The sequence below is a fragment of the Vanellus vanellus genome (assembly GCF_965231255.1).
Source record: "Vanellus vanellus genome assembly, chromosome: 1".
Classification (NCBI taxonomy): Eukaryota; Metazoa; Chordata; class Aves; order Charadriiformes; family Charadriidae; genus Vanellus; species Vanellus vanellus.
Window position 1 is genome coordinate 201,074,601 of NC_138905.1, and position 14,300 is coordinate 201,088,900.

Sequence of the window (14,300 nt, forward strand, 5' to 3'; positions counted from 1 at the left end):
AATGTTCTGCTAGTGACGTTAGTATTCCATGTGCATCATCCTCCTCATTGAATTCTGCCTGTCTGCTCAGCTGGTGCAGCAAGCAAGCTGCAAATTACAGCATACAAGAAAACCTGTCTTCCACCAATTCTCTGCAGTTGTCGCCAAATGGAGCTCCAGTTGGTTTTGAATGCAGATTTTAGCCGTCTGTCTCCAGAACATTAACCTTTCTTGCTAGGAGCAGTAACCCTTAGCAGAAATTTTACTGGTAGCAGAACGCCTGTTAGCGTAGTTCCGTAGGGGTCGTAATAACTTGCTTTCTGATTTCTTTGCCCCAAAATACTTGAATGCATTTCCTGTTGGAGATAAAAATTGTAACTTGGCTGAATAACTATAGAGGCAGCTTGCCAAAGAGTGACCAGAAAGAGTGTGCTAATATTAAAGCAGCTCTTTCTTGCAGTTTTATTTGATTTTTTTACTATTTGTTTTAAATAAAAGGAGCAAAGCTAGACAACTGTCCAAGCCCACAGTTGATAACAGCTTGAAAATCATACATAAAGTGATTCTTAGAGTGGCTGCTACTTTAACATGTAATATAATTATATGCACTGTAGGGTCATGAACAGTTATTAACATGTAGATTATACATGTTAATATACTCTACTCCTCTCTCGTGAGACCCCACCTGGAGTACTGCATCCAGCTCTGGAGTCCCCAGCATAAGAAGGACATGGACCTGTTGGAGCAGGTCCAGAGGAGGGCCACAAGGATGATCTGAGGGCTGGAGCACCTGTCCTATGAGGACAGGCTGAAAGAGTTGGTGGTGTTCAGCCTGGAGAAGAGAAGGCTCCAGGGAGATCTTATTGCGGCCTTCCAGTACCTAAAGGGGGCCTACAGGAGAGCTGGGGAAGGACTTTTTACTTGGGCATGTAGCGATAGGACGAGGGGGAATGGCTTTAAACTGGAAGAGGGCAGGTTTAGATTAAACATTAGGGGGAAATTTTTCACTTTGAGGGTGGTGAGGCACTGGAACAGGTGGATGCCGCATCCCTGGAGGTGTTTAGGGCCAGGCTGGATGAGGCTTTGAGCAACCTGGTCTGGCAGGAGGTGTCCCTGGCCATGGCAGGGGGGTTGGAACTAGATGATCTTTAAGGTCCCTTCCAACCTAAACCATTCTATGATTCTATGACTGTGAAGATTGTTTTGCTCTGACCAGTGAGCAGTTCAGGGGCAGGCTAAGCTGTAGTACTTTGGAAACATTGCTCTTTTTTTATATAGAGTCAGTCACTATCAGTTAATTCATTAACTAAAGTTTTTATCCTTTCATTCTATCAATAGAGAAGTAATGTGCAGTGGAATGCCTTGTTTTGGTAATTTTTTGTTGGGAGGCTTTTGTGTGCATTTTCAAATACACTTGGTTTCACATTTGAAGAAAATGATCAAAGAAACACCGTACACCTGGGATAGAAGGTGGTGAACTTTGAGCTTCCCCTTTTAGCTTCAGGAGAAGTTAATTTTACACTCTTGGATCAGCCCTCAAAAAGGCTCTGCATCCTACACAGACAGGCTCTATCTTTGTTACAGGGCAGTTTAAAGTGCTAAGGGAGTGTAAGTCTTCATCTTGGAGTTTTATGTGGTCTTTTAGATAATCTGGCCCGGGTCAGAGAGTGTTTTGAAGATACAACTCGAGACCCTTGAACAGTATTAGAAATTTTATTCAAAGGGCTGAGGGAAGAGAAGTTTGGCTTGCTGTCACATTTGCAGTCCCCATTGCTGCCAAGAAGTTGTGCTACGGTGTTTTAGATTAGCATGAATTTGAACACTGAAATACTGTCCCTGGGAAATGTGTACGTGCAGTTTCACGAAGGTGATGAAGCTGCGAGTAACTGAGGTTGGGTAATCATTTGCTAGCAAACAGATGCTTTTTTCCTGTCATCTGGAAACAATGAGGTTGCTAATGGCTGCTACCGTTTGAATGCCTGGAATCAAGCAAGAATCTTCAATAAGGGAGCATGTAGTTTGCCTGTAAACTCTTCCAAATACTTTTCCACCCACACCCTCCAGCCAGACTTCAGTTTTACAGATCTAGTAGAGATTGTAGGATTTCCTGTTCTGCTCATTGAGTATTCTTTTTTTTTGGGAAAGATTCAAATCTTTTAGATTAATTTCTTCCCTTTCCCCCATTGTCCTCTAATCTTATCTAATGTTACACCTTTCATTCTGCAGTGAGTAGCATTAAATCTTGAAGGTGGAGGCTCAGAAAAGAGACAGTCATATGCTTGCTCTTGCCACTGAAAGGCAAGATCATCTATTAATAACTCCAGGAGCTGAGTTTTTGGTTATAGAACATTAGCTTCAGATAACTGAGGGTTTGGCTTATTTCTATTTCTAAATAAGCCCAAAGAGAAAGTTTTCCTGGAATCAGTGCAAGTTTGGGGTTAGGCTTTCTTCAGTGATAGTTGGTCTTACTTGATTTGTGAAAAGAGAATTTATGTATAAGGTAGGACCAAATTCAAAATTTGTGCATTAAATCTGTGTTTTGGTGTCTGGAATGATTACTGCTTATAGACTGGTATTAGAGAAGATTTTTGAAGATGTACTATCCACTTCCTGGAGCAGTGGCTTTTTTCCAGTACCCGATATGCATTTTGAAGTGTGTTATTGATTATTATCATCTGATTGTGAAAATTGCTTTATATTATCATATTTTAATCACTTTCTTTGTAACTCCAATGACATTGCAGTGGCTAGCAAACAAACAAACCAACTATGGATGTCAGATAACTTAAGGTATAATTATCACTGCTGACTGCTGTCAGGATTGTCCAAAAGTAATTTAAATATCAGTCTTGCGTTATAAAACACTAGTGCTATTTGAGGATTTTTCAGTATCTTTGTCTTTGATCTTTGTACACTGGTGTAGTAGGCAAGGTGGAAATGGAGAAATAAGTGAGATCAGAACTAGAAACATTTTTTTTTGTGTTCTGTATAAAAAATGTTGTTTTTCAAAACTTTTTTGCAATCTTCCATTGGCAAGAGGAATATTAACACACATCTTTCATTAAATGTGGGAGAGGTTTGATCCCGACAATGTTCTACCAGAAGTGACTGACATTAACTTTGTGTAGTTATTATTAAAGTGGTTGTTTAATCAGGACCTCATTGTACTAAAAATGTGAAGATTGTGACATCTTCAAACATTAGCCAGGGTAGGGGACTAGTTCCCCTGGGGAGCCTGCCTTAAGCCAGTGTATTCTGTTACTGCTGTTTCCATGTGTGGGTGGATATGTATTGTGCTTTTCCAAAAGGCAAAACCATTAGACTGATTTTTTCCCCCCAGTTTGGATACTGACAGTGTATTACAAAATACCTATCAGAAAGCCTCGTCCCCATCCTCTTCATCATGCGGTAAGTTCAGGGGGACAATGCGTGTGTTCAAGGAGTGCTGAGAATGAGGAAGAAATAAGCACTTGCCTTCTCCCTGTAATATATTAGTGTCAGCTCTTCTATCCATGAAGAAATATCACCACGCTCTCCTGCTAGTATGTATCTGAATTTTTAACAGAAACGAAATGAAACATAAAGTAGTTTCAGAGTTCTTCTCTTCCACCCCCCAGGAAACATATTAATCCAGTATTTCAACTGAGTGTGGTAATGCTTTGCAGTTAGCATGAAACATTGTCCTCCTCTGATAGAGCTGGAATCTATCTCATACTGCAGCTGTGTGGTCTTGTTCCTCGGCTCCATATGATATCTTCACAGAATCACAGAGTAGTTGAGGTTTGAAGGGACCTCTAGAGGTCATCTGGTCTGACTCCCCTGCTCAAGCAGGGTCACCTAGAGCCAGTTGCCCAGGACCATGTCCAGGTGGCTTGTGAGCATCTCAAAGGATGGAGACTCCACAACTTCTCTGGGCGGCCTGTGCCAGTGCTTAGTCACCATCACAGGGCAAAAGTGTTTCTTGATACTCAGAGGGAGCCTCTCGTGTTTCAGTTTGTGCCTGTTGCCTGTGGTCCTGTCACTGGGCACCCCTGACAAGAGCCTGGCTCCATCTTCTTTGCACCCTCCCTTCAGGTATTTATACACATTTATAAGATCCCCCTGAGCTTTCTCTTCTCTAGGCTGAACAGTCCCAGCCTTTCATCATAGGAGAGATGCTCCAGTCCCTTCATCATCTTTGTGGCCCTTTGTTGGATTCTCTCCAGCATGTCCATGTCTCTCTCGTACTGAGGAGCCCAGTGCTGGGCACAGGGCTCCAAGTGTAGCCTCACCAGCACCAAGTAGAGGGGAAGGACGAACTCTCTCAACCTGCTGGCAATACTTTGTTTAGCGCAGCCCAGGATGCCGTTTGCCTTCTTTGTGTCAAGGGCCCACTGCTGGGTTATGTTAGCTCGGTGTCCAGTCGGACCCCCAGGTCCTTTTCTGCACAGCTGCTTTCTTGCTACGTGGCCCCCAACATATGTTGGTGTCTGGGGTTGTTCCTCCCCAGGTGCAGGACTTTGCACTTCTTATTGAACTTTGTGAGGTTTCTGTCAGCCCATTTCTACAGTCTTTTAAGGTCCCTCTGTATGGCAGCACAACCCCCTTGCATATCAGCCACTCCTCCCAGTTTGGTGTCATCAACAAATATGCTGAGGGTACACTCTGCCCCATCATTGAGGTCATTAATGAAGATGTTAAACAGGACTGGACCCAGTATTGACCCCTGGAGTACACTGCTAGTTGCTAGTCTCCAAATAGACTTTGTGGCATTGATCACCTCCCTCTGGGCCTGGCCATTCAGCCAGTTTTCAGTCCACCTCCCCATCTGCTCATCCAGCCCATACATCAACAGCTTCTCTGTGAGGATCTTACGGGAGACTGTCAAAGGCCTTACTGAAGTCCAGGTAGACAATGAGCACTGCTTTCCCCTTGTCTACCAAACCAATTGTTTCATCATGGAAGTTTATCAAGTTGGTCAAGCATGACTTGCCCTTGGTGAATCCATGCTGACTACTGAACGAGTTTCTCGTCTTTCATGTGCTTGGAAATGGTTTCCAGGGCTAGCTGTCCCTTCAAAAAAAAATTTCTGCTCTTCAGAAAATTTTGAGCAGTCTGGTCTGTCTCGATGTCACGCTTCTTTTGATTTTTCTTGCTTCCTGTGTAAATGTGGCTTAATGTTGTGAAGTGTTTTCAAGGGTGCTGTTCCTGACTTTCTTACCATTTGCATATTCTCTTTTCCTGCAGCTATACTTGCTGGTAGGAGTGACATGTTTTAATTTCCTGCAACTGTGAAAATCTGATGGTTTGCTATGACTGTGAATTGGCAGAGTTAAATTTTGATTTACTGAAGTGTGTGTTTGTAGTATTTTATCATATGGGTTTCGTTCTTGAAATATGTCATGCAATCAGCTCTCTTCTCCCAGTTGACAGGGAGGAAATGGCAGGGAAACCCTGGATGATATTGGATGTCTGAAGGGAGGAGGATGTGAAGGTACTAGATGGGCTTTGCATATGGTCAGCTTACCTTTGTCAGGCCTGATTGAAATGAGCTCTGCAGAAAGCTCTGCAAAGAGCCCTCGTGCAACCTCCATATGAAACCGTTTGAGCGTGCCTGTGTTGCTCCCCTGGTTCTGAGGTAGTGTTGTTGCTGGGCTTTGTGCTGCACCGGGGTTAATAAACCTTTCTGGAACCTAACCCAAGGTATGGCAAATTTGACTGGCTCTGCAGAAACCAGTATGGGACAAGCAGGATAGGGGCAGAGCCAGAACTAGTAAATGCTGCTCATTTGAGTTGGCTCTGAAGAGGTGTAGCTCTAGGTTACTACTCAACTCAAGGCTGAATTAGGACTAAAAGTGATGTATAGCTTTGTCCATTTTTTCATATAATTTTTTAGCTATACAAAATGAGTATCTTTACCTACTATTTCATACTTAATTTAGTTTGAAATAAAAGTTGTAATTTTAAAAATAAGGATAACCGTATTTCTCAGCGTGGAGGGGTGTATGTGGAGAAATCCTGCTTCACATTATGGTAAACTTCTATTGAGACAGTACTTTTACAGTGAAATTTTCATTTATGGTCAGTCCTTAGTCAAAGAAGCAATTGTTTGAATTACAAATGGAAACCTCAGCTTAGCATTCATAGCAGTATGTATGATGGCGGTGTAAGATTTTGAAGTGATTCGACAAATAAACAGTCCTAAACTATTATGGAGGTTGTTAGAACTCGCTGCTAAAAAGGTATTATTTTTCCTTTTAATAAAATGATAATTTTAACAGGTCTCGTACCCTGTATGCAGGGAAAGCTTCAGAGCAGAATCAGAAGAGGACTAAAGCACTAAGTGGTGGGTTTAGGTTCTCACAGTAACAATCTGAGCAGAAGGTGATCACAGGGTGATACTGTGAAAGTCTGGAGACATCTGAGATTTACTTACTACAGCTTTCCAAAAAGTGCCAGTGTTGAAGGAGCTGCAGTCCTTAGGAATTACTGACTGAAAAATCTCAGGATATTCAACACATACACTGTAATTCTGTACTTCTGGATGGCTCTGGGTGTAAAGCAGTCCTTCGTGCTCCAAATTTCTTTGTCTTATTACATGGAAGTTAACTTAATCTCTTCTGCTTTCTTTTAGAGACTTGCTTTCAGTCTTTTTATCTAACTCGATCTAAAGTGATTTATATCATACTTATTTTTATTCTTTTTGGTGTGAAGACTCTTTTTGAGTAAGAAGGAAAATGTGTATATCGCAGCATGCAGAGTGTGAATTTAAGTGTTGCTACACATCTTGAAGAAGTTGTGCCAGTATGGTAGAGGCAAAACCTACTTTATTTTCTGTGTTCTAGAAAAATTAGAATGGAATACATCAGCTTTAGCTTCTTGCATTTGTAGTGTGAAAATAAGCAAAATCCTTTAACTGAGCGTACCTGTATTTTTGACAGGTGTTGCCATGGTAGTTGCAAAATGCTGCTAGAGTATGTGATAAAGGTAATATAAAGGTTACTAGAAAAATAAAACAAAATACAGTGACGTATTCAAGAACAAGTGCCGTGGCTTAGAGCAGTAACCGCAGGCTGCTGTGCAGCACGGTGCAGTGAAGCTGGGTAGTGAATTGTAGCTGCAGTTGTAAGCAGCATATTGGCAAATTTAGTATCCCCAGTGGATTTCGGTTTTAGGTCTTTTGTGTGTGGGAGTGGGAGGGAAGGAAGGGTAGGTAAGTGGATAGGGACTTAGCTGACTCTCTCACAGCTGGTCTTCAATGAAGCCTGTTGATCATAGGCCTTTAAATAGCGTGGTTCTCATCTTTGCTGTTCAGCTATTGTAGTCTAGCTGATGCGTGTTTAAATTTCAGTGATTAGCTACCATTTCATTAAGAAGCAAAAGCACAAGAGCATGAAACAAGAAAGAAGGGAGGGACTGTGATTCTCTAGAGGTAAACAGTCTTTACTCTGAGACCCCAGAAAATGGTATCAATAACTTAATGCTTGGACTTTGTATGTGAAATGAGGGAGCAAGAACATTTTTGCCGTTTGGGGTGCACATGCAACTACAAGCAGATTCCAGTTTCGATTTTGCTGTCGTCTCCAGAGAGTTGTGTGGCCCTGAGCAGCTTGTGGAAGGTGTAAGTTTGCAAAGCATTTGTTTGCTTGATACACTTCTAGTTTTTTTTACTTTTTAGGGTCAGAGTCTCAGAAAGTTTGAACCCAAGTATAGGCTGCATACATCTCTGAGCTACTTTTAGAATTGCTTTTTGTTTGTTCACAGTTTATGTGTGTGCATGCGGATGCATGGTGTCTTCCTCCCCATGCGTGTCTTCTGTGCCACAGTGTCTTGAACGTGCTGAGTTGTTTGATTTTAGGCTCAGGGAGCTTGGTCATGTTTGAACTCCACATCACATACTGAAATCTTCATGAGGCTCAAAGCTGTACAATACTTTCTACATGGTTCAGACAGTCCCCAGAGCTTGAGGCGTGATTCATGTGTGGGAGATGATTGTGTCTCCTTGATGTTTCTATTGCTCTAACGAAAGACAAGACTGCAGAATCAGCAGCACTTACTGGTTGGTTTCCTGCCTGAGCTGAGGATTTGGCTTACACCACAGCCAAAGACAGCTCCATTTTCTGATCAGTCACACGGCGCAGCCTTGGCATGGGAATTGCACTTGGGTGCTGGTGGCCTCTTGTGGATCAAAAGTCACATCTTGGCCACCCATGGTGTTGCCGTGGTCTGTTTGAACCATGTGTTCACCACATCTCTGAAAATCATAGTCAACATCTGCTGAATTTGGTATCCAAATTTGAATATAAAAAAAATTGAGTTACTGTGAAGCACTGTGCCATAACTAGTCTGTGACTTAGTTTCGCTGTTTGAAAAGTAAAGCCAAACATGCTCAATAAGGGCCTTGAGGCTTATCTGGTGTATTTTGTCACTGTGACTTGAAGGTGAAGACTGTAGATTCTGTAGCTCAACTAACTGACTGGTTTGGGATTCCTGTATTTCCTTAGGTACAACATTGATCCTGGCTTGTACTGTCCATTCTTCTCTCTTGGGGCATGCATGGAAGGTTTGAACTCTTTGTTCAGTCAGCTCCTAGGAATATCCCTTTATGCTGAACAGACACAAAGAGGAGAAGTTTGGTCTGAAGATGTTCGAAAGTTGGTAAGTATTCTTGTTCCCAGCATCTGAAATGACAAAGGGAAGTTAGACAAGATGGTGTGCTCCTCTGAGCCATGAATCAGACTTTGTTTTCAAATTACTTGGGTACCTATCAAAAGCACACACTAGTTGTCTAATTTGAGTTGAAGTTAGACCTCAAGGGCTTTATACTCTCTCTAAGTGCCTTTTGTATGCTTGGTATTCTATGGTCTTTATAATATGTGTTTGTGAAGGGTGCCTGAATCAGTCAGCTCCTACAGTTCTCTGTTCAGAGATTACTGTTGTGCCTTTCAAGCCATCCTTCTGAATAAGCCCTGCTAGTTTTTTTAGTTTCAATTTGTAGATGACTGTAGTCAACTAGAATGCTGTAGGTGCATATTCTAGCAGTCATGTGTCTTTGCCTCATTTTTTTATTCTGTATGTCATCTTTACTTTTAGATTGGTTTTTATGTCTTTATTTTTTGCCCTCTTTTTAGAGGAGGGTAGAAATAAAAACTCTGGCAATAATTTACTCTTCAGGTTCCCAGGTTCCTCTGTTGTCTTCCCTCCATGTACTCACTGTCAGATCATCTTCACTGCTCTTCCACATCCAGCAAGAGCTGCTGTTCTTTATATGCTGTGGGTCAATTTATAACTACTCCTTACTCTTTCTACTTTTATTTCCATGGTAAATCGGCCGTAGTTACTGTTGACTTCTCAGAAGTCATTTAGGGGCCACAGACAGTCTTACTTTTAATACTGATCTGTGACTAGTTAGTTTTGAGTGAAATACAGAAATGGCTGTAGGTTGAGGGACAAGTTGTGAATCTTGTATACATTTTTCCAACTAAAATTACCAACAGATTTTACATTAATTATTCCCAGTTTATTTGTCACTTATTCATTATAAATCTTTGGATTAGAATACTTTGTCTGCAATTTACACATTTTATCAGTGCTTACACTGTGGAAATGGTACTTTTTTTTTCTTCAGGCTGTTGTTCATGAAACTGAAGGTTTGCTAGGATACATCTATTGTGACTTCTTTCAGCGACCTGATAAACCACATCAGGTAACATTTATGATCTGATTCCAGTGTGCGTTGTGTTTGTGTAATGACTGTAGTCTTAGGGCAATTTACGTTCAATGTAAGTTTAGTAAAAGTTATCTTGATTTAAAATAAATTAAATTTAAACAGGGAAAATCTGTAACTTCAAATGTGGTTTTAGGTAAAATATTTTTGCGAGTAATCTTTCATTTAAAAAACGTCACTTGATAGGCTGAACTCAGACTCTTTGTTCTACAGAATGACGGACACTATGAAATGTCATAGAACTCTGTTTAGAGAAATGGTAGATTTTTACACACCTATCTTCTGGCCTACTATTTACAAGAAAAAACAATCTGAAATCTTAATAGTCTCTAAAGGTGAAAACTTATCACAATAACTGATTTTTATTCAAAATTCTACTTAAAACTGTAGATGATTCCAGCTGTTGTGACTCACTTGCTGATGCTGCCTAGTGCCAGTATATTAACTGTAGGATGCAAGTGCAATAAACAAACACTTCAATCTGTAGAAGCATTTGCAAATTACTGCCTTTAGTGAGGTGGTAAGTGGACAAACTTTAAATCTGCATTAGTTTAATATATTACTTTGTTTTACTACTATTTCACTAATACACTAGGAGTGCTGTGCATTACGTTTTATAAAGAAGTTACTGCTGAAGAATGAGGAGAGAACTTAATCTATAAATTATGGATTTGGCACATCAGTAAATTTCTTTGAGCTAGTGATATTTTTTAGAAAAAATGAGAGGTTTTGATAATTCTGAAACAAACAAAAAATTCTTCTAAAAGCAACAGTCTTTTCTTTATGGAATAAGAGTTTCTGTATGAATATGAAGCAAATAAAAATGAAGAAACAGTGTGCTGCTGTTGATCAACACTTAATGATCATTGAATTCAACTTGTGTAACTGAGTATATGTTTAGGTTTGGTTTAATAGTTTAAGTTTAATGTAATAATTTCATCATTGTTTTAATATCATTGATGTAATGACATTGGCCGTGCATATGTTTGCTTTTATCTTGAAAAGGATTGTCACTTTACAGTTCGTGGAGGCAGGCTAAGGGAAAATGGGGAGTACCAGCTGCCTGTAGTTGTTCTTATGCTTAGCCTGCCCCATTCAGCAAGGGGTACACCAACGCTACTAAGTCCTGGCATGATGGAGAATCTCTTCCATGAAATGGGACATGCTATGCATTCGATGCTGGGAAGAACTCGGTACCAACATGTCACTGGTGAGAAAGTTTGAATAGCAAATTTTTTGTTTTAGTTAAATGTTTAATTTCTAGAAGGGAGTAGATTATCTAAAACCCAACCAAACAACATTTGAATATTCTTCTTCTCCTAATAAAAGTTAGGCATTTGTATCTCTTCTTTGTAGTTCTAGTGGTGGTATCCGCTCTTGCAAGTTTGCCTTATATGGAGTTTATAATAATGGAGTAGCTGGAGAATTGAAAATAAATCGAAGTAAACTTGTACCTAGTGGAAAAGCACAGTGAATCCTGGGTTGGAATTGACTTAGGAAATTGTATTAAGGAATTTAGTAAAATAGTACTTGCAAAGAGCATACACTGGCAATACAGAAAAGCCAGGCCTTTTCTAGTTGATTCTGCTTAAAGCAAAGTTGGTAAATCAAAAACATATTGTATTTGCAAGCATGATGAAGTGGTAGGCTTTTTTATCATACATAAATGAACATCAATGAATATGCAATCACAGCTTAGTGGATGCACAGAAAAGGAATACCGCCTTTCTACATTTAGTCCCTCTTCTCAAGGAGTGGCAATGACTGCACTGGCTGACAGCTCGCAGGCTGCTGTGGCCTTCCGTGGTTGTGGCAAATGGGTCAAAGACACATTCTGGCTAAAGCTGCTTGGCATGCTACTTTTCTTACCAGTGGACAGGCTTGGTGCCAGGGAAGTGGTGGAGTCACCATCCCTGGAGATATTTAAAAGATGGGTAGATGTGGTGCTTAGGGACATGGTTTAGCGGTGGTTTTGGCAGTGTTAGGTTGATGGTTGGATTTGATGATCTTAAAGGTCCCTTCCAACCTAGAGAATTCTATGATTCTGATTCTATATCCTCCTCTATAATAGTGTACTAGAAATCCAATTTGCAGTAGACGTTTACTTATTTAAAAAAACCCTACAGGCAAACAATTGAAATCGTAGCTCCCTTGTCTGAAGGATTTTTTTAATGTTTTACCGTTTTTCTATTATGCTAATGATATAGAGGGGAGTCCATGGTAGAGTTCTGTGTTATCAACAGATACTTTGCACCTAGTGACAAAATATTCTTTCTTAAGTTTTCCACTTTAAATTAAAATAGACTGAGCTGTTTGTAAGTACATCACTCCTGGATGTTGTTAAAACAAGTGAATGCTTTATGTGCTCTTTCAGTATAAGCTCTGTATCCCCCTGTTAACTGCTCTCCCACACCCCTCCCACTCACAGGGCCTTGCTCATCTTGACCTCCAGAAGTACTTACATGCCCAAAGTAACTGCTTTGGTGGGGTTCTCCTCTTGTGGGGTGAACTGTATGCATCTCATGTCAAAGTCTTGAAGGGGCAGGAAATGGCTAATTTTGAGGCTCCGACTTTCCCTGAGCCCCTGTGTATGGTTTCAGCATTGCCTTAGCTCCAGGCAGTCCTGTGTCCCAGGGGATTTCACTCCAGATCTAGCATTGAGAAAGCAGCCTCAGAGGTCAGTCATGTTCTTTCTGCAGAGAACCTTCTTTTTATACGGTTTGGAATGTGTGACAATCAAATGGCTCGTCCCAGGGATGTCTGTTAGGGGCCATCTGCTCTCATGAGACACCAGGGTGGCAAAGTGTGGAAACAAGATGACTACAGGCTATTGTAAGAACAAAAAATTTGACATTCTAGTTGAGATGCCCTGAGTGTTTGACATCTTTCCTACTCTCCCCCGCCTCCCTTTTCTGCTTAACATTCCCAAATATTCTGAAACCCATTCTGCTGCTAATGGGCCCAAAACTTCAATAATACTGTACGTTTTGTGCTTCTTTTCAAGTTAATCTGTCATTTTACTGTATGCATTTATTGATTGTTTAATGCATGTGCGTGTGTAAGATTTTTTAAAATCTACCTTGTATTCCATTTTAGTTTATCATACAGTAGAGAGAACCTACGTTTGTTTTACAGGAGGACTACCTTATCCCAGATAACTGCCCAAGCTTTTACTTTTCTGACTTTCAGAAAATGTAATTTTTCAAGAGTCTCTTTAATGGTTATTAAAAGAATTCCGTCACTTTATTAAGGAGCACTGAGAAAGCATAAATGGCTAGGGAAAGATCAGTGTAGTTCTGCAGGCATTTGCCTTGGGACCTGCCTTGTTTTAGGCTTTTTAAAAATTATTTTCAAGCAACAAAAAAAGACTCTACTAATGAAATGTGATGGCACAAAAGAAGGATTGGGTATTGTATAAGAACTGAATGACTGGATACAGCAGTCTTAGAAGTAAAATGCAATTCAGAACTGCACAGTGCAGATCATGCATTTAAAGAATGCAAATAGAATTTATGCTATCAAATGGATATTTCAGGAGTGGTGGAGGAACAGTAGAACAGTTTTATGAGTTAATGCAAAACTACAAATAGCTAATGTGTCTGTGAAGGGGGAAAATGTGATTTGAAATTAAATCAGATGTGTACCTAACAGCAATAAGTATTAGAATGATTAAGAAAGATACTGGTGAAACCTCATGCGATGCTTGGGCATGGTTTTGTGTCTCGGGTCTGAAAGTCAGTTCAAACTGAAGAAGGTGTAGAGAAGAGCTACAGTGGATGGCTTTTAGACTTTATCTTGCCTTTGGATAATGATGACTGAGAGAGAATATAGTTTCTCTCAATGTAGGAGGTAAAAGCCAGTGTGGGAAATGCTATGTATACTAAAAAACAGTATTGGTCTGAAAATATGGAGTATGAACAGATTATGAATTCAGATTAAAAATTAGAGAAAGATTTGTAAAGATCAAAGGACTGACTTTTAAAAATAGTCTTCAAGAAAGAGCAGTAGAAACAAAAAACATACTTATATTTAAGACTAGTTTTGAATGTTGACATTGTCTCTAGCAGACAGGGATAGAGGAGATGACCCGGTGGGTCCCTTATTAAAGCAACAACTTTGTAAATCCCTAACTTTGATATGGAAATTAGAAGTGCAGTTTTGATTTGGTGATGTGTTATACTTGTTAATAACTTCCATTGTGTAAGGTGCTGATAAAGATTAGAGTAAATAAGGTTTTTGAGAAAGTGCTTTTTGAAAATACTAACTGCTAAGATATTACCTCATTGCACTTACTTGAACATGTCTTCAGTCTGCAGGAGTGTTCCTTGGATGAAAGACTTTGTATTCTAAAATGAGGTTAATATAAAGCATAAGTAAGCTCAGCAAACAGATGGAAGCTAAAAACTGTAACTGTGAATGGGATTAAGGCAGTGTTTTATTTACATTGTAGTTTGATTTAGGTTTAGGATACTTAAATAGATTTGGTGTTTCATGCAGGGCCAGTTTGGCTGCAGTCTGGTTTAGTTTAAAAAGGGTGTGATCCAGAGCTTTATAAGGTGCCTTACCCAGCTGTTCAAATATTTTGTTTTACTTTGTGATTTATAGTAAAATGTGT

General features: G+C 40.0%; 1 protein-coding gene across 1 annotated transcript in view; it reads left to right on the forward strand.

Moving 5' to 3' along the window:
- The window catches only part of MIPEP (mitochondrial intermediate peptidase), a 77,875-nt gene that overhangs the window by 25,363 nt on the left and 38,212 nt on the right, over nucleotides 1–14,300 (forward strand). Inside the window, exons 11-13 of the mRNA XM_082485813.1 lie at nucleotides 8,463–8,616; nucleotides 9,587–9,664; nucleotides 10,691–10,895. Of these exons, the coding sequence (XP_082341939.1) occupies nucleotides 8,463–8,616; nucleotides 9,587–9,664; nucleotides 10,691–10,895 (437 nt within the window). The remainder of the gene's footprint in view (nucleotides 1–8,462; nucleotides 8,617–9,586; nucleotides 9,665–10,690; nucleotides 10,896–14,300) is intronic.